The sequence below is a fragment of the Zootoca vivipara genome, chromosome 11, assembly GCF_963506605.1.
Source record: "Zootoca vivipara chromosome 11, rZooViv1.1, whole genome shotgun sequence".
Taxonomy (NCBI): Eukaryota; Metazoa; Chordata; class Lepidosauria; order Squamata; family Lacertidae; genus Zootoca; species Zootoca vivipara.
The window spans coordinates 57,421,463-57,447,095 of NC_083286.1; the positions used below are offsets into that span (position 1 = coordinate 57,421,463).

Here is a 25,633-nt window from a genome sequence, read left to right on the forward strand (position 1 = left end):
CATAGTCTGGACCTCTTGAAGTATATCTCCAATAATTTTGTTCCTGCCTTCTTCTTCTTGTTCTCATATTTTCCACATTCCAATTTTAACGCTTTAAAGTTCTCTTTCCCTGGCTATGTGATTCTCAATCATGTCAGAAAACATATATCCTTTCATCCATCGAGTACGGCTTTATTTGTGTATATTCATATTTTTCAACTGTCTATTTGCCAGTGCAGCTTTTCCTGACTTCATTCCAGTCTTCCAATCCGGACTGTTGTACAAGTCTATCGTTTAAAGTTTAATGACACAGCAACTCCCAATTTGTTAAATTATTCCAATCTGGGCTGTTGTCCAAGCCTGTCGTTTGAGCATACTGTTTGCAATATTGCAATGTAAATGAACTGTATTCCACAAATATAAGTCATTTGGCGATCAATCAGCTTTCCCAGAGACCACACAATCTCCCCCTCTGGGCCCTAGAAGGGGGGTTGCTAGACATCCATTTAGCCTCCTCTCTCACTCATAATCAACAAATTCTTCAAACAGATGCACTGTATGTTATCCCAAATTGTTGTCTCAAGTGATTATAAAGTCAACTAGCAAATATTTCCCACTTCCCTCGAAAAAGGGAGGAATTCTTATTTTTCTGTGCTGCGTCATATTAACAACCGCTATCTTGTTTCTTCTTTTATCTTTATCAAGTCTTTCAAGTCTAAGTAAAGCTGTGCAATTGAATACTTAATTATAAATAGAAGTACATCTGTACTTTTTTTTTAAAAAAAATAGTTTCTTAATGAGGCTTGGCATAGAAAAACAATTGTAGGTATTGAGAAGAAGAAAAAAAGAACATACCAATCACCTCCGTAATCCAAACACCATGATGAGAATCTCTTTGAAGTCCAAGCTTAAACACCAGGGACTGTGCAGTTCTGCAGGTTTTTTGTCAGTCTTCTTCAGTCCAGACTATGTCTGTTTATTGTCCAAATCTAATTATTTCATCAAACAGATATTTCCGGCTATGGGAGTGACTTCGGAGAGTGCCAGCTGTGCCGTGTTCTGGGACCCAGCGTCCTGCCGCTTGCACCTTGATGTAAGCTGACAATCTCGGACAGTCTGCGGGTCTACGATACAGTCTTCCGCCACCCTGGGAAGTCTGCCAGGGCTAATTACCCCCATATCAACCCTGAATTACCAGTACGGCTGAGCTCCGATCGTGTGGGAGTCAGCCATTTCTCACCGCCGGAAACAGGAAGCCCTAAATTTTCATTTTCCTTCTTCCCTGAGCTAAATACGCAACAGGTAAAATATAATTCAGTTTTATAGACGATTAGATTGTTAAGCCTGCAGGCCCAGTTAATTTGATCTGTATACCACACTTAGCTGTTCCCGTCACGGCAGATGTAATGACACGGAGCATGATTACATTTACAAAAAAAAACATTATTACAATTATGTTGGGGAAGGAACTTGCAGAGTCTCGCACCCCTTCGTTTAAGTGGAAAGCAGAAAATGATTTTGCACCAAGATGCAAGCCTCACAAAAGCAAGAAGAAGAAGAAGAAGAAGAAGAAGAAGAAGAAGAAGAAGAAGAAGAAGAAGAAGAAGAAGAAGAAGAAGAAGAAAAACAGCAATAACGAATAATAATAACAAGTAATAACAAATAACAACAAATAATAATAATAATATAAGTAGTAGTAGTTACCTGTTTTGGTTAGCAACAGATTATCCAAATGCCTGTCTCCAACGCCAAGGATGTATGTAATTACACAATATCCAGCTGGAAATTAAAAAAAAAGGTGAATAATTGTCAACTGGCAAAATCTCTCTCTCTCTCTAAGAAATCACAAAGAAAGGCCTACACTGAGACAGGATCACTGGGAATATTATGGAGCAAGACTCTGAAAGCTGGCCAAGATTTCTGGCACAGGAAGGACTAGAGGCTTCAGGAATAGCTGCGAATACATGAGGTTACCCCATGAATTCTCCTGCCAACCTAGCAGTTTGAAAGCACATCAAAATGCAAGTAGATAAATAGGAACCGCTATAGCGGGAAGGTAAACGGCATTTCCATGTGCTGCTCTGGTTTGCCAGAAGCGGCTTTGTCATGCTGGCCACATGACCTGGAAGCTATACGCCGGCTCCCTCGGCCAATAATGCAAGATGAGTGCGCAACCCGAGTCGGTCATGACTGGACCTAATAGTCAGGGGTCCCTTTACCTTTACCTATGAATTAGGCACATATGGCCATGTAGGTTTAGGGATGGACCAAAGGAAGTGCCTTCTCTGTCGTTAAGTCACAGAATTTGCTTCCGGAAGATGCAGTGAAGGCTACCACACTGGGTGGTTTTTAAAGGGTTTTTAAAACAAACTTCTGGGGAGGATAAGAATATCAAAGCCATGATAGATACTATCTCTAGCATCTGAGTAACATGTGCTGAGGATAAAAATGTGGAGAGGGCTGTCACATCCAGGTCCTGTTTCTAGCCTTCCCATAGGTATCTATTTGGCCACTGAGGGGGTTATTCATTTATTTATTTACCTATTTAGAATATTTGTGTTCCGAAGATCACAGGGCACAACATGAAACAACTCAAAACGAGAACACAAACCACGCGATATTACGCAAAACACGCAATATCATCAATTTGTTTCAAAATAAAAAAATTCCTTCAGTAGCACCTTAAAGACCAACTAAGTTTTTATTTTGGTATGAGCTTTCGTGTGCATGCACACTTCTTCAGATACACTTGAAACAGAAGTCAGACCCTTATGTGATCAATTTGTTTCGTTCAATTAAATCTGTGTGCCACCCTTTGCCCATAGAACTCAGGGAGGTTCACAGCATAAAAATACAAGCTAAAGAAATATAAAATATGCTTTAAAAGCAAGAACAAAAACAAACCGATAACCCCCTCAAACCCACACATTTAAAAGAACATTGGATGTTCATCTGCCAAAGGCCTGTTTGAAGAGGAACGTTTTCATCCGGCCCTTAAAGGTGCATAATGAAGGTGCCAGGCAAGCCTCCCTGGGGAGAGCATTCCATAGATGGGGAGCCACTGCAGAAAAGGCCCTGTTCTCGTGTTGCCACCCTCCAGACCTCTTGAAGAGGTGGCACATGAAGAAGGGCCTCAGATGTTGATCTCGGGGTTCGGGTAGGTTCATGTGGAGAGAGGCATTGTTCTTTGCCCTTGCTAATAAATAACACCACTGATCTTTAGTTAGTTCTCCGACTTTGCTAGGAATACAGGAAGCTGCCTTGCACCCAGTTTGTTTTTGTTTGTTTTTGCTTTTTAAAATGCTTTATTGAAATTAGAAAAAGTAACATATAACAAAATTATCCATAGAAAAAAGAAGAAAATATTAGTGTTTGTTACATTGAATCATGTTCTTCTTAAGAAGTTATTCAAGAGCTGCCACAGGCTTCATGTTATTACAATAATCCTTGAGATACTTTTTAAACATGCCCCAATTCCTAATAAAAGTTTGTTCAGTGCGGTCTCTCAGTTTTTCTGTTAATTTTGCAAATTCAGCATATTCCAACAATTTATCCTGTCAATCCAGCTCTGTCGGTAATTTCTCACCCTTCCAGTTCAAAGCTATCAATATTCTTGCAGCCACTGTGGCGTACAAGAATATTTCCCTCACATTTTTTGGAATGTCAGGGCCTGGAATCCCTAAGAGGAAAGCCTCTGGCATATATATATAGCTCTGTGTGTGTGTGTGTGTGTGTGTGTGTGTGTGTGTGTGTGTGTGTGTGTGAATGATACCCTGAACATTATTTTAAACTCATTGTAGATTACATCCCCAAATACCTTAATTTTCTTGCATGTCCACCACATGTGTAGCATTGAGCCTTCCCCCTTTCCACATCTCCAACGTTTACTTGGAATGTTCTTAGATATTTTAGATGATTTTAGTGGTGTCAAATACCAACAGTATTGCATCTTCATAAAATTTTCCCTCGGATTGTAACATGCGGTGAACTTCACGTTGACTTTCCATAAATTTCCCCAGGCCTCCACTGGGATGTTTTAACCGAAATCCTGACCCCAATTGACCATAACAGATTTTAGCTTGCACCAAGTTTGAATGTGCTCCATCGAACTCAGTGTTCCAGAGTTCCAGAACTCAGCAGCTCTCCAGAGTTTCAGGCAAGCGTCTCTCCCAGCCCAGGGATTGCTTGCAAGGCAGAAACTCTGCCACTGATCCACAGCCCTTGCCCTGCTTTAATGCAATATGTGCCCTCCTAATTGTCAGGAGTATGGGCAGGAGTCAGGCTCTGGGGCCTGTAGTGCTTTGCAGGACTGGGGCCTGCCTCAGCTTGTGCTGGAGAAGCAAGGAGTGGCCACTCAGGTGAAGACCTCAGCTTGTGCTGGAGAAGCAAGGAGTAGCCACTCAGATGAGGCCATTTGATACCTCACTGCACCTGGTGGCAGGAGCTGGGAGGGATAAAAGCTCAGCATTTCCCTTCAGCTCTTTGCCACAGCAACGCTATCCCTGCCTGGTTGCCTCTGACCTCTTGCTCCTTGGACCCTCGCCTTGCTGACGCCTTGATCCTCGACCCTTGGACCTTTGCCTTGTTGACGCCTGGGACCTTTGCCTTGCTTTTCGATTCCCAGACCTTCGCCTCTGCCTTGCTCCTTGACCCTGCGACTGCCTGCTGCTGGACCATCAGCCCTGCACCTGTTCCTGCTTCTACACCTCCATCTTGCCTCTGGTCCTGACGTCCCCAGCCAGGGCTTCAACCGCCTGCCAACCGGACCGTGACACTAATCTCCTGCCATCACTTACCACAGCTTTTGACATAAGTGTCCATAACCTCTGCGCTTATTCCGTGGGGTCCCGTTTCGCTTGGTGCGTGTTTTCGGAAGAAGTTCTGAAAAAAAGAACATCACTCTAGTGTTTATTTCCTCTCCCACGTAAAGCTCTGAAAGAGTCTCTGGGGACTGACTGAGCTCATAAGTAGTTGGTGGCCTTGGATAAAATCCATTACTGCGTGTTACTGGTGAACACTGCCCCCCTTCTCCTCCCCCCTCACCTCCAAGTATCAATCTTGATATTTAAAAGGGGTCCAAGGCTCACTGCAGAAATAGCCTATATTTCTTTTTAAAACGGCAGATAACATTAAGCAAAGAACAATCAAGCAAATTACATTCTTTCCCCCTTAGTGCTAACATCGCAGCGCTCAGTTGATATTTGATGGGATTTTCTTAACCTCCGCAACGGAAAGATTTAAAATCACTTTGCATTACACACACACACACACACACACACACACAGGGGCCTCTCGTTCTTTTAAAATGATCCCATCCTGTTGAATTTCAAATGCAGAGTTATTGCATAATTACGGAGAGTGCTAAATGCTTCAAAAGCAGATATATTCCTTTTGTGCCTGGGTAGCAAAATTTAAATAGCATTAGCAATTCAAAGCAATTGTGAATGAAGATAGAGGAAACAAATTGCAAAGTGGGCATTAATGTACATTGCTTAGGAGGAGGGAGGGGGCTACAACTAGAATCCCAAGAGTGAATTGGCCTAGAAATATGAACAAGACCCCCTCTAGAAGAAAATTCAGCTTTAAAAAGTAGGAGGTCAGAGGAGCAAAATCTCCTTTGCCCCAACACTAACATGTTGCGGGTCTTCAGCATATTAGCCACCACAACAAACAGATTTTTAAAACATGCAACTTTCAGAAAGGTTTTGATAAAGTCCCACAATGAAAGCTCCTGAGTAAGCTTAGCATTCAAGTTCCGGGTGGATGTGGCTTTCAATGACTATTAATCATGATAGCTAAAGCGATGACAAACCTAGACAACATCTTAAAAAGCAGAGACATCACCTTGCTGACAAATATCCGCATAGTTAAAGCTTTGGTTTTCCCAGTAGTGATGTATGGAAGTGAGAGATGGACCATAAAGAAGGCTGAGCGCCAAAGAATTGATGCTTTTGAATTATGGTGCTGGAGGAGACTCTTGAGAGTCCCATGGACTGCAAAAAAAATCAAACCTATCAATTCTGAAGGAAATCAGCCCTGAGTGCTCACTGGAAGGACAGATCCTGAAGCTGAGGCTCCAATACTTTGGCCACCTCAGGAGAAGAGAAGATTCCCTGGAAAAGACCCTGATGTTGGGAAAGATGGAGGGCACAAGGAGAAGGGGACGACAGAGGACGAGATGGTGGGACAGTGTTCTCGAAGCTACGAACATGAGTCTGAGCAAACTGTGGGAGGCAGTGGAAGACAGGAGTGCCTGGTGTGCTCTGGTCTATGGGGTCACAAAGGGTTGGACATGACTAAACGACTAAACAACAACAACAAAGTTATGCTCTGCTTCCATAGTCGGAGGCAGCACTGCTTCTGAACCCCAGTTGCTGGAAAACACAGGAGGGGGGAAGGGCTGTTGTGCTCGAATCCTGCTTGCAGTTGTCCCACAGGCATCTGGTTGGCTGCTGTGAGAACAGGATGCTGGACTAGGTGGCCATTGGCCTGATCCAACCTCAGGGCTCTTCTGCTGCTCTTGCTAATGTGGTCCAAAGGAAAAGAGAGCAAAACATTTGGCACCAGCTTGGCTGCAGGAGTTTCTGGAAGAAGGTGCCTAAGGTGCCATCCAACCATCTTAGGGACTCCACTCTGGATTTTTGTAGGGTTTACTCCTTAGCTTTTTTTTCTCTCCTGAAAATATCCCGCAAGGCATCAAAGGTTTAGGGTCAGAGTTTTCCTTCCCAGGTTGATAAGCCTCACCTGCCCCCTTTGCAACTTTTTACGGTGCTGAACAGACCTACACACCTAGGGTGGCAACCTGAATCTCACCCTAAAAAGGAAACCGACCATAAGGAGTGCACATGGAGAAAGATTAAAAAGTAAAGGTAAAGGGATCCCTGACCATTACATCCAGTTGTGGGCGACTCTGGGGTTGTGGCGCTCATCTCGCTTTACTGGCCGAGGGAGCCGGCGTACAGCTTCCGGGTCATGTGGCCAGCATGACTAAGCCATTTCTGGCGAACCAGAGCAGCACACAGAAACGCCCTTTGCCTTCCCACTGGAGCGGTACCTATTTATCTACTTGCACTGGCATGCTTTTGAACTGCTAGGTTGGCAGGAGCTGGGACCGAGCAACAGGAGCTCACCCCATCGTGGGGATTCGAACCGCCGACCTTCTGATCGGCAAGCCCTAAGCAAATGCATTGATTTGGGTCATTCCTTTTGGGGTCAGTTGTGGGTGGTGGGCAGAAGAAGAACAGGAGAAATAATAATCAATAAGGGTCTCTCTCTCTCTCACACACACACACAAACAAATCCACTCAGTTTTTATTTCCCTCCTTGGAATTTTGATATCCTAACTGCCTTATATGATGCAGGGTTCCTTTTACACATCACTTTATCCTTGAATCTCCCACATGCGATCAGGGGCGAATGAAGGCATCATGACACGTTGGGTGGGGTGTTGCTACGTAGGGCGCATGTGCACCCTCGCTACATATGACGCATGTATCGTACGTAGTGACGCCACACATGCACTGCATATAGCAGTTTGCCGCCGGTGACACTCCAGCACTGTACCGGTGTGTACCGCTACAGCTGTGAGCAGAGGATCCTTTACATGCGGCTGTAGCGGCGACAGAGGGATCCCACTGCCGTCTGAACGGCACTTGAGAGGCGCCGGCGGCAAACCGCTATGTGCAGCGGCGTTACGTACATAGCAGTTTGCCACCGGTGCCAGGAACCTCTGCTCGCGGCTGCAGCCACGAACGGAGGATCCTCCACATGCTGCGGCGGTGGCGCAATGGCTGCTCGCGCTGCCACAAGCCCCTACAGGGGGCCTTGTTGCCATCCCCCCAGACATGGCATCCGGAGTGAACGGCCCCCTGCCCCCCCTTGCGACGCCACTGCATGTGATGCAATCTCAAGGAAAGAAGGTCGCTGTCAACTTCAAGTGGGCGAAATGCAAGAACAAGCAGGTGCTGAATCCAGCACAGGCACTCAAGTCAAAACACAAACCTGTATACTTTCTTCGGTTGCAAGAACCTCAGCCACTGGGACTGACTGAATGAATTGCATGAAACCTGGAAAAAGTGGAAGTGGGGAGAGGGGGTGATAGAGAGAAAGAGACTCAGGGTCAGAAAATCTCAGGCATAGGTGCTAAGAAGCCAACCTCGAATTCCTGTGTGCTTTAAAAAGCAGTGGGGTAGAATTAACCAAGTCTTAATCAGGCCGGAGCACTGTTCTTTAGAGTTTGCATTTAATCAAATTTGTATCTTTGCTGTATCCCCCTTTTAAGGGCACCAAAGCGGTTGAAAGGTTCGTTAAAAAAACAAAATAAACATTTAGCACGGAGAGTTCTCTAAGTACTCCCCGCTCCTGCTATGATGAGTGTGTTTGGGGAGGTAGCCTTACCATGTTTTGTACTAGTGGCCAAGACCTTGTAAGGGGTGAGCTTCAAATCCAGATTCTCCTTCCGTAAGAGCTGCAAGTTAAACAGAAGAGACAAGCATAAGGCAGGGGCAAGAGAGAGAGCTAAGAAATTATCACTGTGTTGGAAGACAGCATACAGGTGCCTTTTGTCATATGTGGTGGTCATGTAAGGTGATAAAAGCTTTCTGGGAGATGATACATAATGAACTGAAAAAAATGTTTAAAATAACTTTCATTTTTTTAAAAAAAGTGGAAGCTTTTTTTTATTAGGAATTGTAGGTATCAACATCCCAAAGGAGGAGAAAAGACTTTTCATGTATGCAACGACAGCAGCACAGATCTTACTAGCCCAGAGATGGAAAGAAGACAAAGTCCCTACCAGAGAAGAATGGCAAACTAAGCTGTTGGACTATGCCGAAATGGCGAAACTTGTCCGGAAAGCTCAGGAACCAAGAGGACCAAAACTTTAATAAAGAATGGGGGGAACTAGGAGACCACTGTAAGCGGATGAAAACATTAGCAGGATTTTGATCTCACATGTAATGTAACAAAGTCTATGGATAATATGAAAATTCCTTCCAGTAGCACCTTAGAGACCAACTAAGTTTGTCATTGGTATGAGCTTTCGTGTGCATGCACACTTCTTCATAATAATAATAATAATAATAATTTATTTGTACCCCACCCATCCGGCTGGGTCTCCCCAGCCACTCTGGGCGGCTTCCAGCAAAGATTAAAATACAATAAAATGCCACAAATAATAATAATAATATTTCAGTGTATCTGAAGAAGTGTGCATGCACACGAAAGCTCATACCAATGACAAACTTAGTTGGTCTCTAAGGTGCTACTGGAAGGATTTTTGTTATTTTGTTTCGACTACGGCAGACCAACATGGCTACCCACCTGTAACTAGAACTATGGATAATATGGATAGATATAAAATATAATTTGGATATGAGATGCAGTTGAAAACACTGACATTAGGACCCATGGAGGCGATGGGGGGAAGGTCTCGAGATTTAGAGAAATCTCTGTATATGAAAATATATTTGGTTTTGTTATAAATCTATATTTGAAAAATCAAATAAAAATGATTTTATTTTTTAAAGGAAGACAGCATGCAGAACGGCTCAGGCGACAGGTAAGGAAAGAAACCAGCTTTGGTTCACAGAACTCTCCTGCCACTGTGGATGTCATGAAAAGGGGTTTGGGCAAATCTATGGAGGACCGTAAGGCTGTCAGTGGTTACAAGCCATGATGGAAGTCTGCTGAGAATGGCAAGTGGGGAAAACGATATTGTGGTCCCGTCCTGCTTGTGGTCTTCCCATCTCGCTGGCTGTTCTGAAAACAGGGTGGGGGACTAGCTAGGCCTTTGGTCTGTGCCAGCAAGGCTTCTGGGTGCAAAAAACACCTCCAATGTCACAACTTCCCCATTCCTGATTTAAAGGCTCATCTGTGCTGACCTCCCTGTATGGATGTCCTCCCTTGAACCTTCACATTTCTATCCTTTATCCATGTGTGTGAATCATATAAAATCATAGCGTTCCTGAACTGCTGGAATCTTTTCTGCCCAACGTGGGTCTTGAACCCACAGCCCTGAGATTAAGAGTCCCACACTTTTACCAACTCAGCTATCCTGTGTTTCCCTTTACACAGGGCCTGGTCCCTCCTAATATCTCCGTAAGACACTTAGATCACTTTTGAAAATAAATGTTATTAAGGTTTATAGAGAAAAGCTTTCCCTTTTTCTTTTAACCAAACCAAGACTTTAATCTAGATACAATAAAAGCACAAAAGTGGGGGGGGGCAGGGGGCAGAGAGAAATAGAGAAAAAGAAAGAAAGAAAGAAAGAAAGAAAGAAAGAAAGAAAGAAAGAAAGAAAGAAAGAAAGAAAGAAAAGGAGCAGAAAAGAGAAAAATACAAAAAGAAGAGCACTCAGATCATTTTTAAAAGTTTTTTAAAGAATGAAATTCTGGTCACCGTGTTTACAAAGACCTATTCACAATCTCCACCCCACCCTCTTCTGCTTAGCCATTGTCACCTTGTCCATGAGCGAAATGATCTGAAGAATTAGTTGGTCCTGACGCAAATCATCCCCGTGTTTAAATATAACAGGATACTTGTCCCCGTCTTCAGTCTTGAAAAACAACTGGGCTGGCATTAGGGCACTCTGGTTAGAGAAACGGAAAATGCGGCATATTAAACTGTGACTGAAAAACCAGAGCCTATCCGCAACCTTACAAGTTGCGACGATTTGCTACACGGCAGGCGAAACCCAAATGGCACCAGCCAATCAGCCAAGTGGGGGGAAATTCCTGCTGTGCCCCTGTCCCAATGACAGATGACACATGACAGCATAGCAAGGTCATGCATGCAAGCCCTAAATATAGGGAGAGGTGGGCAGGTGTTCCGATGCACTGAGCCCAAAAGAGGAAGCTCAGGGCATGTGCATCTGCTTAAGTAGTGGTCCCTTGAACTGCTTTGACTGGCGTCCCGCTAGCCCAATTGCTCCCAGGTTCGAGGGACCGCCAATAGGGTGTTGTGGCTGCTCCAATGATCCCACCCACAACACAAGGCCTGATTGCCAGGTCCCACCACAACACGTGCCCTCTGTTTAGGGAGGACCCGATTTACCAGAGGATGCTAAAAACAACCACCACCACCAAATCCTGGTTGACATGCTTGCATCCCACTCACGGAACGTGGACAACAGACAAGACGGTAGGTGCTTTACCTTGAACAGCGTGGCTTTCTCTGGGATTATCCCTCTGATTTTCACCTGAGGTTCCAGGGGCAGGGGAATGGGCTCAAAATCTGATAGGTTCATCTTCTCGTTGTCTGCCAGGAGTGCCTGCAACCTCTCGTTCTAAAAGCAGAGCGGGGCAGGGGGAAGGAAGGGACAACATGACTTACTGAACCACGTGCTAATGCCAACCACTCCAAAACCGAAAACAAGGAACCCTTAACCATTCACTAGGAGCTGCAGCACCTCGGCTAACTCGTGAATGGAGGAAGGGAAGTCAACTAAAATGTAGCTTGTTCATCAATGGGCAAGCTCACAAAGACAGAAAGAGAGAAAAATCAATGAAAGTGGGTTCAAATGTGCCTGCTGATGGTTTGTCCATCGCGTGTTGTTGTTGTTTATTTGACAAAGTAATAATCATGCATAAATAGGAATAAAAATGTGCACCCCATCGCCGAGACCATTCCATTGTAACTATCCAAATTTGAACACCTCTTGCGATGGTTTGACCCCTTTCTGTTTTAACAGTACAAATTCTATAAACACCCTCCATATCTCCTCAAAACCATTTCTCCTGCATATTCCCTGTCCTCCCTTAATGGCACATGTTAATTTATCATTAATAGCTATATCCCACACCTCTCTATACCATTCTTCTATTATTTTATATTCTGCTTGCCCCTTCCACTTCCTAGCTGTCATAATTCATGCAGCTGCCTATTTGTTTGTTTGTTTGTTTACATGGCGTTTCATTAAACGCTCTCTGCAAAGCAGCTGGAAATCGACACGTACAGTGGTGCCTCGACTTACGAATTTAATCCGTTCCGAAGGCACCTTCGTAGGTCAAAAAATTTGTAAGTCGGAAAACGCCATTGGAAACGCGATTTCCCATAGGAGTGCATTGGAAACGAAAAAATTCGTAAGTCTAAGCAACCCCATCTAAAAATTCGTAAGTCAAAAAATCCCTATCTAAAACCGCCGCGGTTTCCTTTCGGATGTCGAGACATTCATAAGCGCGCGGCCATTAGCCCCACTCGTAAGTAAAAAAATTTGGTTGTCGAGTCGTTCGTAAGTCGAGGTACCACTGTATATGGACACAAACACACACACACCCAAAAATTCAGCACTGGGTGCAAAAATGGTTGCTTCTTGAAGAAGAAAGATTAAGCAGGTTTCTAGTCCTTATCACTACAAATACATGTGGGCAAGGACTATTATTTCCAATAAAGATTTTTTTGTTAGCATTTATGTCGTTCTTACTGTTTACTGGCGGAGAAGGCAGGCTATGCTAAAAATCACAATTCAGATCAGTTGCTCCAAGGCTGGGGAAGGTGCAAAGTTCCCCACCCTGGGTATTTGGTGCAGTCATGTGACCGCACAAATAAAATGTGGTAATAAACAGCAACGGAAACGGAATAAACAGCCATATGAATGTAGCCTATGACTCTGAGATCCAAACTGCACATTCTGTCACAAGGAACTCTCATTAAAAGAGGAATACATTTGCAATGAGAAACACAAGTATGGACAAAATGGCTTTTTTGTGGGGAGGGAATATAGATATATGTATATATGGGAAAGGAGAAGGGGACGACAGAGGATGAGATGGTTGGACAGCGTTCTCGAAGCTACCAACATGAGGAAGGCAGTGGAAGACATGGGTGCCTGGCGTGCTCTGGTTCATGGGGTCACGAAGAGTCGGACACGACTAAAGGACCAAACAACAACAACAAAGAACCCCTGATGACTCTAGGGTTGCGGTGCTCATCTCACTTTACAGGCCGAGGGAGCCAGCATTTGTCCGCAGACAGTTTTTCTGGGTCATGTGGCCAGCATGACTGAGGTGCTTCTGGCGCAACGGAAACCCAAAACCAGAGGAGCGCACGGAAACGCTGTTTACCTTCCCGCCGGCGCAGTATCTATTTATCTACTTGCATTTTTTTGGCGTGCTTTCGAACTGCTAGGTTGGCAGGAGCTGGGACCGAGCAATATATGTGTGTGTGTGTGTATCTATCTATCTATCTATCTATCTATCTATCTATCTATCTATCTATCTATCTATCTATCTATCTATATCTATCTATCTGCATGTATATCTGTATGTATCCCTATACAATTCTGGCCATTTTACCTTTTTTTTACGATTGCCACTTTCACGCTGCACTGCTTTCATGAGATGAACGAGCCGATCCACAAACGTCTGCTGGGCCGCCAGCAAAGACCGCATCACCCTGACAGACTTATCACCCTGCGTTAAATTAGAAAGGGGGGGGGAGAGAAGGAGAAAAGAATTAGTTCTCTCTGCTGTAATTATTTTGCCTTGAGTGGGGCTCTCAGCAATCACGGCTCTCGGAGCGAGCGGATAATAAACACCGACGTCCTCTTTTTTATATATATAAAAAAGGAAGTTTCTCCCGGGCAATCCCACCCTCCTCCCCAGCCCTCCATAAAATGCAATCAAAGTTCTCTGTAGCAGGTAGTTGCTTACCTGACCTTTTGGGGTTTTTGTTTTGTTTTGTTTTTTCTACAGCTGTGCCAACAACAATCATTCTGGAGGTGAGGACTTATGTGACATGAGCCAATTTATACAGCAGAGAGAGAGGGAAGGAGGGAGGGAGGGAGGGAGGGAGGAGAGATCCCCAGAGCCCTGGTGAATGAGAACTCCAAACAAACACAAGGCTCTTGATGATGATAATAATAATAATAATTAGTATTAGTGTACCACCTTTCAACCGAAGACCATAGGGTGGTTCAGAACACAAAAATACAAAATGAGAACTGCACTTTCAGTTTACAAGTGGTACCTCGGTTCTCAAATGCCTTGGTACTCAAACAACTTGGAACCCAAGTAAGTGTTCCACTTTGAGAGTGTTCCGCTTCCAATTTGAGCGCCACACTTCTGTTTTGAGTGTTACGCTGGGGTCTGCCTGTTTTTGCTATTTATTTTGCGTTTTTGTTTCTGCAGCTATTTTTTGTTTTGTTTTTGTGACAGTGCGGAACCCAGTCCAGCTACTGACTGACGGATTGTGTGACGGCAGTACATTGTTTATTGCTTTCATTTTATGGATCCATGGTCGCGTTAGAGAGTAAAATTCATTTTAAATTGATGTTTTAGGGGTTGTTTTTCAAAGTCTGGAACCGATTAATCCATTTTGCATTACTTTCTATGGGAGAGCGCACCTTGGTTTTGGAACGCTTTGGTTTTGGAACGGGCTTCCAGAATGGATTATGTCTGAGAACCAAGGTACCACTGTACTTTTAAAGAGCGCCATTCACAGAATTTCTACCTGCACAAATGGTGTCCCACCATCTCTGGGACTTTTAAAGCACCAATCCAGCCCTTGGGTGCCTCTTTGTTGTTTTTCTCAGAAAGCTATTATCAGTCTTATTCCATGATTTTGACTCCAAGACCATAAAACACAAATTGCTCACACAGCGTCATCACTACGGATTTCTGCCCCAGGCGAAGAGCAGCGCTTTTCTTAACCTGTGCAACAGCCTGCTATATATCGTGCAGCCAAATAAATAGCATAGAGAAGCATTTAATGTTTCCAAGGAAAGCATAGAACAAAACAACTTCTTGTCCCGAATGGGGAATTTGCCCTAGATCAGGCATCCCCAAACTGCGGCCCTCCAGATGTTTTGGCCTACAACTCCCATGATCCCTAGCTAACAGGACCAGTGGTCGGGGATGATGGGAATTGTAGTCCAAAACATCTGGAGGGCCGAAGTTTGGGGATGCCTGCCCTAGATGATCCCCGTGGTTGAAAGCAAGTGTGATGTTTATTACAATGCACTTTGTTTGCTGAAGTATTAAGAACCAGAGAAGGGGAAAAAAGGGGGGGGGAGAGAATTTAACCCAGGGTTGTGGCAGGTGTTTTACAGAACCAGATGGGCATAAGTAAACCAAAATATTTATTTCTATACTTTACTAACAGTGCTTCCAACTGTTAGCTTAGAAGCTTTCGCTTTTCCTTCTTTGCAGCTAACATAATAGAGAATGTCAAATGTTTGGTCTAATGAGTGAAAGAGAGAGAGAGAACTTCTCTCTATTCATTTTCTCCAGGAATAATTTTATACACTTCTATACATCCAGTTTTTCCCCTTCATTTTTTTTTTGGGGGGGGGGCTAAACTACTGTATAGCTTGTTTAGTTCATATGTAAACCCAGCACTGATCGTGTCCTCACTTACCCACCCTTTCTCTACATGAAAAAAGGCCCAAATGTTGTAATGTTGACCCATATGGGCATTCATCTACACACACACCCTGATCTTTGGGGTGGCCTGTTTTATTGTGAGGTGTGCATGCAACCTTTATAATTATGCTCCAATACCCACTAGCCTCCGCACGGCACGAAAAGGTAAACTTCACCTTTAGGAGAGCTTGGCTGAACCTCCTCATGACGTTCAAGTACATCTCGTGAGTTCTGGGGTCTCTCTGCTGGGTGTCCTGGTCTTCACACTCCACAATCACATACCTTGCATGGAAGACGAGAACGAGTCAGAGCTTAGACTAGAAGGAACACCTTTTTGCCCTGGCTTTTGATGCCTGAGATATAGATATCTATAGGCATATCTGCACGGTACATCTGAAGCAGACATGGCTTCTCACGAAGAATCCTGGGCACTGTTGCAAAGGGTGCTGGGAGTCGTTTAGAAACCCTTGTTCCCAGAACAGGCTCCAATAAGTGTTGGAAGTGCAAAGAAAAAGAGGGCACTTTTTTCATATGCGGTGGAACTGTAAAATAATTACAAATGATTTATAATGAAATGAAAAGAATGTTTAAGATAACATTTGTTAAAAGACCAGAAGCTTTTTTTTACTAGGCATTACAGGTCAAGACTTGCCAAAAGAGAAGAAACTTTTCATGGATGCCACAACCGTGGCTAGGATATTGCTAGCCCAAAAATGGAAAAATGACGAGATACCAATGAAAGAAGAATGGGAAGAAAATCTGATGGAATATGCTAAAATGGTGAAGCTATCTTAAGAGAGAAGGACAATAGAGACTTTTAAAAAGACTCGGAACCATTTGTGTTGTATCTACAGAAACACTGCAAGGAAATTGACTCATGGACAGCCTTTACCAAAGGTGTCATGGGCTTTGAAGACACTTGAACTCAGGACAAAAGTGAGAAAAGTGCCAAGAGAGAGGCATGCTTGGCAAATGCTCACCGTGATCAACTCCCGTCTGGAACCCTATGTCCCCACTGTAGAAGGACGTGTGGATCCAGAATTGGCCTCAACAGTCACTTACGGACTCACTTTTAAAACCGCGTTTATGGAAGACAATCTTACTTGGCTACGAGTGATCGCCAAAAAAGATACTGTTTTAGATGGGGCCTCCGTGTCTCCTCTCACCAGACTGAGCTCCTCTCTCTCCAGAGCCTTTCAAAATAAGGCTTTTTGTATCTCTAGCTCCTTTTGCCCTTCCCTGTATCCCAGCCACAGCTTACAAATCAAACTCCAGGCTTTCATCAAGGGTTGCTACATCCAAACACCCCTTTGATTATTTCCAACTCCTGCTGAGGCAGGTCAGGCAAAACACACCATTGATCAGCAGACACGAGGATTTATAGCTAAGTCTGCCAGAACTGGAGCTGATGACATTCAGATTTTGGCACTGAGAAATGGAGGAGTCTGGATAGAGGAAAGTGTGCATTTGTGGGGTGGGGGGAGTAGAACAATAAACTGACCAATTCTGTCACCGATAAAGGATGCAGAAAGTGTTTGGAGTAGGGAGCCATGAATATGGGGGATGGAAAGCCCGTTTATAGACTGATATCTCCACACAAGAACCAACACTTTTTTAAAAAACAAAAAACCAGCATTAGGTACATTGTGGAATGACACCTTCATTTGACTACTGTGCATTCAATGGACCACAACTTTGATTGCTTCTGTTATATTTTCCCTTTGTTGTGACGGCCCTGTACTGTTACCTGTCACTGTTTTATTATGCTTTTATATTTGTTGGTGCAACCTAGTCAGATGGGCAGGGTACAAGTAATTTTTAAAATCATCATCCTCATTACTGGTATTATCCCTGCCCTCGCCCCCCACCTCTAATTCATTTGTAACTGAAAATCAATAAAACACAAAAGTGGTCAGAAATCTTTTCTGAGGGCAGAATGAGCACCCAGACCATGTCCGAGGGAGAAACAGCAGGTCTATAGGACCTTTCTGACCTCCCCTAAAGGTCTGTGTTTAGGGAATTCAGAAGTGGCAAAACTATGGTATAAGAAACATGATTCAAACACTCAGTTTTCCTGAGGCCGAGGGGTTTGGTCAATGTCTGGGCTGGGTGAGGAATACTGAGGAGGGGAGAAAACGGACAAGCTTTTGCCTTGCTGGTAAGGGGACTGCGTCCCACTTGCCAGGAAGCTAGAGCGGCAGCTGTTTCTGGTGCACAGTATACCTGAAGGAGCGTCTCAACCCCCATCATTCTCCCCAGACACTGAGGTCCAGCGCCGAGGGCCTTCTTGCGGGTGTCCTCGTTGCAAGAAGCCAAGTTACACAGAACCAGGCAGAGGGCCTTCTTGGTAGTGTCACCCGCCCTGTGGAACGCCCTCCCACCAGATGTCAAAGAGAAAAACAACTGCCAGACTTTTAGAAGACATCTGAAGGCAGCCCTGTTTTGGGAAGCTTTTAATATTTATTAGATTATTGTATTTAATATTCTGTTGTAAGCTGCCCAGAGTGGTAGGGGAAACCCAGCCAGATGGGCGGGGTATAAATAATAAAGTGTTGTTGTTGTTGTTGTTGTTGTTGTTGTTGTTCTGCACTTACCAATACAAGTAGTTTGCCAGCGTGGAATTCTTGCAGGCTCGCGAGATCAAGAACGTGCAAAGGTCTTGCTGAAAGTACAGGGAAACGTCGCTTAAAGGTTGTGAAACGGAGGAGGACCTTTACATGTTTAAAATGCATGAACAGCTCGTTGGGATACTTATGTTCAAACATAACACCGATTGCAGTTTTGCACTAAAGAAAGCTCAGAAACTCCCTGGATAAGGGATACCTAATGCCTTATACGCTATACTGCAAACTGCATGAAACACCTAGAAAAAGGTTAGCAGGGGTAGCTCAACAATAAGGATAGGATTGAATATCTGCTGTCTGGTTTGTACAGGTTTGCAATGTCTCCTATTCACAGTGAAGGTTGCTCAACCTAGATTTCCCTCATTATTTAAGATTCTGTTTTTTAATGCATGTTTTCTTTATTGCATAGGTCAACAGAATTCCCCCCCCACACACACACACACCTGCCCTCTAAATCTGTTCTAGGGCTTTTCCCAACCTTTGGGGGCAGATTTGGGGTGCAGGGCACCCACATGGGGAGAGGAGAGGGCAGGAAACATTGGTCACAGAAAGGGAAATCCTTGCAACTAGTAAAACTACTTTGTTGGAGATTGTCGAAACCCAAGACACCTGAAAAGTAGGCCACAGTATAATTCAGGTGCGGTTGAGGCCAATAAAGCTCACAAGAGGCTGCTCTGAGAGATCGTGGTTGGGCTCAGAATTGAAAACCAGAACCTTCCTAGCTCCAATAGAGCCCATTCTCTTAAAACTTAAGGGTTCCTGTCAGTATTTTACTCACCTCAAGGTTTTCGCTGTCAGCAGGCTCCTTTGATTTTGCTGCAGAAGGTGGGGAGGAGATGAGAGGCAATGGGCTCGTGATGATCTGAGAGCTGACAGGGGAATGGAAGTGGGTTATACATGGATTTTAAGGCCTCTTTCTCATGGGAGGCTGTCTTAACCCAAGGCTGACCCTTGAGTCCATGCAGTCTAGTATATTTTATTCTTCTTATTGTTATTTTTTTGGGGGGGGGAGAACCTGAGGTCCCAAGGGGCCACATGAGGATCCCCAGCCCCCTCTATAAGGCTCCTGGGAATCTTCTCAGGCTGAACATGCTCCTCCTCAGTCACACCTGCTCTCCCCAGGAAGACAGGATGCAAAACTATGCAGTCTAGACTCCCCACTCCCATACGGACCTCCAATCAGGTTAAGTCTCCCGCCTACCTTTCTATCTCTGCAGGATTCGCCCCAGATGTAGCCATGCTTTCCGTCATGGATCCCTGACTGTCTTTCTTCGTAGGTTCCAACCCATTCTTGATGTCATCGAAGTTTTCGTACTTCAAGGCCTGGACCAGCTGGAGCAGATACATCAGGAGATCCTAAATAAGGAAGAGGGTGGCAGTGGTCCGTTAAGCTGCCAGGATCCCAGGACTCTTTGGAAGCTAACCTATCCTGCTTATTTACTCGCTTCTTGCTCCGTGTGTTTAGGTAAAAAGTGCTTGTGCATTTGGGTTTCCCAATGGCGCCTTCGGTTGGCCACTGTGAGAACAGCATGCTGGTCTAGATGGGATGTTGGTGTGATCCAGCAGGGCTCCAAATGCTGTTGGACTACAACTCCCATCATCCCTGACCACCGTCCATGCTGATTGGAGCTGGTGTGAATTACAATTTGCATCATTTGGAGGGGACCTTTTAAGCCACCCTTCCTTTAGGCGACTGTACCAACTACAATCAATGGAATCAAAACGATGAAACCCCATTGCACTCAGACATAGGGCTAGAACATTTTAAAACCAGCACTAGGCACACGGCTCAACCGTTGGACACATGGCCCAACTGTCCTAACCCAACAGCTCACATTTTAATGTCTAAACGCCACTCTGGATAAAAGTATGTCTTTACAGCTTGTTCCACAGAAGGCAGCGATGTAGCTCACCTGACTTCCCCTGGAGCCCAATTCCATAAATATTGAAAATTTGAAAAGGGGTGGATGAAAGGGGATGGATGCAATGCCAGAGATGAAAAGGGAAAGCAAGAGGGTGGGGAGGAAAGAGAGAGGGAAGGGAGAAAACACATACAGTCGTACCTTGGAAGTCGAACGGAATCCATTCCGGAAGTCCGTTCGACTTCCAAAATGTTCAAAAACCAAAGCACGGCTTCTGATTGGCTGCAGGAAGCTCCTGCAGCCAATCGGAAGCCGTTGAAGCCCCGTCAGACATTCGGCTTCCAAAAACAGTTCTCAAACCAGAACACTCACTTCTGGGTTTGCGGCATCCGGGAGCCAAAATGTTTGAGAACTAAGCTGTTTGAAAACCAAGGTACAACTGTACTGGGATAGCTCAGTCGATAGAGCATGAGACTCTGACTCTCAGGGTTGTGGGTTTGAGACCCACGTTGGGTGAAAGATACCTGCATTGTAGGGGATTGCACACCCTCCCATCATATGCTAAGGAGATAAATAACTGCACAACCTTCGGCAGTCATCTGAAGGCAGCGCTGTATAGGGAAGTTTTTAATGTCTGGTGTTTTATTATGTTTTTTATAACTGTTGGTAAGCTGCCCAGAGTCAGATGGGCAAGGTACAAACAAACAAACCAAATTATCCATGTGGCCCTTTTCCAACTCTACGCTTCTATGATTCTACATGCCAACCTATGGAAAAAGTCAGTCACACGTGTCTGGCTGAATCTAACCGGAATATAGGACAAGCGACAGCGGGGCATTCCCACACCTCGTCGTCTGCCTGCTGCAACCTAGCGACAGCGTAACGCCGGACTGTGGTGTTCGTGAAGTGCGAGGACAAGAGCTCCAGGGAGTCCTCCACGTCCATCGGCTTCCACTTCCCCAGGAGCTCCAGCGCCTGCTTCGCTTCCTGCGGGAGGTACCAGTTGACACACTTCAAGAACTTTGTCAGCGCCTGGAAGACAAAAAAGCTGCAATCACACAGGGCCTCCTTCCTCCGACTGAACTAGGCACCGTCATTTCTAACTTCATCCCTGCCTTTAAAAGAGCAGCAGCAACACAGCAATGGCAACCATAAGGGACCGTGAACAGGATTTGAACCACAGCGGGATCAAATGATCTTTTATTGGCTTAGCTACAATCCCATGCAACTATCCAAGAGTCGTTGTCGTTTTGTTTCTTTTCTTGTCTAGCTGCCCTTCCTTTTCCTCACTATGCTTCAACCTCAGGTCGACATCCGATCCCGGGGTGGAAACCCTACAGACTACAGGGGCCGTGGTAGCATATTCAGCCTTTCACATGGTTTCAGGATAGCAGAATGTGCAGAACAACCGAATATTTTAAAATATTTCAAACTGCACACATCCACAGGGGAAGGAAGGACGGATTTTTAAAAACACCCACACGTTTGCATGTTTTGATGCCTGCAGCATTAAAAAGCACAGCGGTACCTCTAGTTACAGACTCGTTCCTTTCCGGGGTGCCGTTTGCACCCCAAAAAGTCCGTAACTAGAGCGTCATTTCTGTGCACATGCACGGCACAATAGAGCATGTCTGTGCACGCGTTCGCAAGCCGAAAAGACGAAACATGAACCTAATGCTACACAAGGTATGACTGTAATTGTAAGAATATAAATTTAATTCGGGCACTCGCCTTTTCCTGATGAGTGAGATAGTATCGGAATTTCCACACGAGGTCCTGCTCTTCGTAAGTCAGCTGTTTCGTCGGAGGATAGCTCACGATGATCTAAATAAAGAGGTACTTGTGGGTTTCTTTTATTTGGACCGAAGGAGTGGGGTGTTGTGTCTTAAGCACACAAACTCCAAACCTCTAAAATAATACCTATTAATAACATGTAGGAGGTCAGAAGTGCCTCCTCATCTTCTGCTTCATTTGTATTTATTTATATACTGCTAATTCCTAAATAAAATATCAATGCAGTACACAAACCCGGCTTGTGAGTGTCATGCTTCCGATTTGAGTGCCACACTTCCGTTTTGAGTGTTACGCTGAGGTTTGTCTGTTTTTGCTATTTATTTTGCATTTCTGTGGTTCCCTCTCTCTCTCTTTTTGTGACTGTGTGGAACCCAGTCCAGCTACTAATGAATTGATTGTGTGACTGCAGTACATTGTTTATCGCTTTCATTTTATGGATCCATGGTCTCGTTAGATAGGAAAATTCATGCTAAATTGCTGTTTTAGGGGTTGTTTTTTAAAGTCTGGAACGGATTAATCCGTTTTGCATTACTTTCTATGGGAAAGCGCGCCTTGGTTTTGGAACGCTTTGGTTTTGGAACGGACTTCCGGAATGGATTAAGTTTGAGAACCAAGGTACCACTGCACTTGCTTCTGCTATCAGTTCTCTTTGCAACAATTAGCCCCACTTCTTACGAGCACTTCATCTGAAGAAGAACAGCTCCCAGTATGTTTCCAAGCACAATTCAAAGTGTTGGTGTTGACCTTTAAAGCCCTAATCGGCCTCGGTGATAGTTTACCTGAAGGAGCATCTTCACCCCCATCATTCTGCCCGGACACTGAGGTTCATTGTCGAGGGCCTTCTGGCGGTTCCCTCACTGCAAGAAGCGAGGTTACAGGGAACCGGGCAGAGGGCCTTCTCAGTAGTGGCACCCTCCCTGTAGAACGCCCTCTCACCAGATGTCAAAGAGAAAAACAACTACCAGACTTTTAGAAGACATCTGAAGGCAGCCCTGCTTAGGGAAGCTTTTAATGTTTAATAGATTACTGTATTTTAATATTCTGTTGGAAGCCGCCCAGAGTGGCTGGGGAAACCCAGCCAGATTTGGGGGGGGGGGTGGTACAAATAATATATCATTAATATTAGTATCATTATAACAGTGTGGTTTGATGTAATGATTGCAAACCATGATTTGGGCTAACTTTGAAGTCAGAAAGAACAAACCATCGCTATGCCCTCTGGAGAGGCTGAGAGGCTGAGAAATGCAAACAGATAAGGTGCTCTAAACTACAGTTTGCCTGTACTCTTTGGAAGCCTTAACCAAGGTTTAGGTTTCCAAACTGTGGTCAGCACTAGCCACAAATCAGTGTGCGGTGCCTTAATCTGGTCAGTTTGAGAGGGCGAGGCTGAAAATTGGGGTACAGGTAACACACACAATGTCTTGTGTTCGCATTTCAGGAGCTGCTGGCCAACAATGTCCAACATCCGTTCCAAGGTGTGGGGGGAACAACAACATACGTTGAGCTGATCTCGGGTAGCAGCGTTGGGCTTGAGATCGTGGTCAGAAGGTCCACTTCTTAAACTCCGAGCGAGCTTGTGGTGTTTCCTTTCCACTAGGTTTTCCTTCAGTAAACAAAAGTTAGTTGAGAGAGGAGGAAAATACCCCTGCCATTCACACAACAGTTTGTTCCGCTTCCTTAACGTTCCCCTAGTGTTAACTTCTGCATTATATCGGAGTGCTGGCATGACTTAAAAGCCACCTTTAGAAGCTACCTGAAGACACCCCTGTATAGGGAAGTTTTTAAATGGTTTATGTTCTACTGTGTTTTTAATATTTTGTTGGGAGCCATCCAGAGTGGCTGGAGCAAACCAGTCAGATGGGTGTCATATAAATAAGATTATGATTACTTATGGAAAACTGAGGCATCCTCATTTGTACATTAAGGTGCATGAATACACACTCCCCATTTCAGCATCCCCTTGCCGTTCCACAGACTACGTTGTGCAGAAAACGACTCACCATCGACATCTGTGGATCTGGAACCTTGACGATCTCAGAGCTCGTTAAAATGGGTGATGACTCATCGCCGTCCTAGGTGACAAAGCCGTTCAGAGAAAGGAACATTAAATCTATCAGCTGATAAAGATCAATGTGGCTTGTCAAAGGGACTTAATATGTTCCAGAGGCAAGATTTGGAAATTCAGCTCTTAAGCCGCAGTACCTTGAAGAAAGCCACAGCATGGGGGGAAGTGAGGGGGACATGGAAATCCGGCCTTGTGGGGAAAGAGACAACGCAACAAAGCCATAGAACGGAAACACATTTTGAAATACGCAATGGCTAGGATTTGTTTTTGAATAATCTAGCAGGTTCATCAGTACACACCCAGGGTCAAGGCTATTTTAGGATATTCCCCTTTTGTTTTGAACAGCAAATCCCCAACTCAGGCACATCTTGTTGTACATTAGGGTGATGACTTTTTCATTTTTTACCCCTCAAAAAATATTTCCTGTAGCACAAATGGATGAACTTTTGCCTATTAATGACTAAAATGAGGTCTATTTCATTGAAATATTTAAAAAAGGTTACGCACAAACCGGTTTAAATTTTTTTGTATGCCGTTTTACCATTTCATAGAATTGAATTAACAATTCTATATATATTTCATATCAAATTTGGACACAACACTACATTTCACAATGGGGAGTGTTCTTAGCAACATAGGGTATACAAATGTCACACCTGCGCAAGGTAAAAGCCCCTTTTGGGGACCTCAAAACTCAGCCAGAAGACCCTGCTGGGCATGTTGGGAAAAGAACCTACAGGAGAGGTAGCAAAACATCGTCCTCTAGCGGCGTCTATACTGTTACTGCAGCTAAAAAAAAGCTTCCTTGTGTGTTTGATGACCCTATATAGTGTTGTGTATATATGTGACTCTAAAGCTTGGGTTCAATTTTTTATCTGCTTACAGTGACTTCAAAAATGGTCAAAAAACTGATAAATAAAAATTTTAAAATCATTTTGTGTGTGAGGTTTTTTTTAATCAAATCTCTTTGAAAGTAAGATTTCATATAATCTTTAATGAAAGCTCATCAAATTATGATACAGGAAAATGAGGTTGTAAAAAAGTCATCACCCTATTGTACATTCATGAGAATGCCATCAGAGCAGAAAGCACACATTCCCTCCCCACTTTCATGACACAGAGAGCAGGACTAAAGCAGAGCATACAGCCTGTATTCTGGCCTTACTCCAAAGGAGGTCCATAGGGGAGCTCCATACAGAAGGTGCTCCCAGTCCATCCCCAGTTACATCAGCCCTGTAAGATAGGCTAGTTTGAGAGAGCGAGAGAGGCTGGGTCATCCAAGGCCTGCCCAATTTGCTTCGCTGCTTGAAAGGAGATTCGAACTCTAGTGTTCATTTGGGCCCTGGTAGGACCACAAAACCATCAGCTTCAGCAAGCAGTTCAGGAGTCACAATAAACTGAAAACAGGTGTAAACTTCAACCCGCTATCATCTTGTGCCGGCTGCCTGGAACTTTGTACAGGATTTCTGTGACAGTTACATGAGACCAATAGAAGTACACATATAAAATTAAAAAGGCAAAGGACCCCGGGGTGGTTAGGTCCAGTCAAAGGTGACTATGGGGTTGTAGCACTCATCTTGCTTTCAGGCTGAGGGAGCCGGCGTTTGTCCACAGACAGCTTTCCGGGTCATGCGGCCAGCAAGACTAAACCGCTTCTGGCACAACAGAAACACTGTGATGGAAACCAGAACGCACGGAAGTGTCGTTTACCTTCCCGCCACAGCAGTACCTATTTATCTACTTGCACTGGTGTGCTTTTGAACTGCTAGGTTGGCAGGAGCTGGGACAGAGCAACGGGAGCTCACCCCGTTGCAGGGATTCGAACCGCCGACCTTCTGAACCGCAAGCCCAAGAGGCTCAGTGGTTTAGACCACAGCACATACTTCTGTTGTCTCCTGAGAGAGACAAATGCCAACCACACCTGAGACCTTTGGATGATGAGATTAAAGG

At 44.6% G+C, this 25,633-nt stretch overlaps 1 protein-coding gene across 2 annotated transcripts in view; it reads right to left on the reverse strand.

Annotated features, from left to right (window-relative positions):
- Positions 1-25,633, reverse strand: part of PIK3C3 (phosphatidylinositol 3-kinase catalytic subunit type 3) — a 104,356-nt gene that overhangs the window by 56,230 nt on the left and 22,493 nt on the right. For both annotated transcript variants that reach the window (XM_035100486.2, XM_035100487.2), the window contains 15 exons: positions 23,619-23,690; positions 23,117-23,221; positions 21,556-21,648; positions 20,671-20,856; positions 19,164-19,318; positions 18,741-18,831; positions 17,933-18,000; positions 15,515-15,620; positions 13,272-13,388; positions 11,132-11,263; positions 10,439-10,567; positions 8,377-8,446; positions 7,981-8,045; positions 4,776-4,860; positions 1,684-1,758 (listed from right to left, as the gene is read on the reverse strand). In XM_035100486.2, the coding sequence (XP_034956377.1) occupies positions 1,684-1,758; positions 4,776-4,860; positions 7,981-8,045; positions 8,377-8,446; positions 10,439-10,567; positions 11,132-11,263; positions 13,272-13,388; positions 15,515-15,620; positions 17,933-18,000; positions 18,741-18,831; positions 19,164-19,318; positions 20,671-20,856; positions 21,556-21,648; positions 23,117-23,221; positions 23,619-23,690 (1,549 nt within the window). The remainder of the gene's footprint in view (positions 1-1,683; positions 1,759-4,775; positions 4,861-7,980; positions 8,046-8,376; positions 8,447-10,438; positions 10,568-11,131; positions 11,264-13,271; positions 13,389-15,514; positions 15,621-17,932; positions 18,001-18,740; positions 18,832-19,163; positions 19,319-20,670; positions 20,857-21,555; positions 21,649-23,116; positions 23,222-23,618; positions 23,691-25,633) is intronic.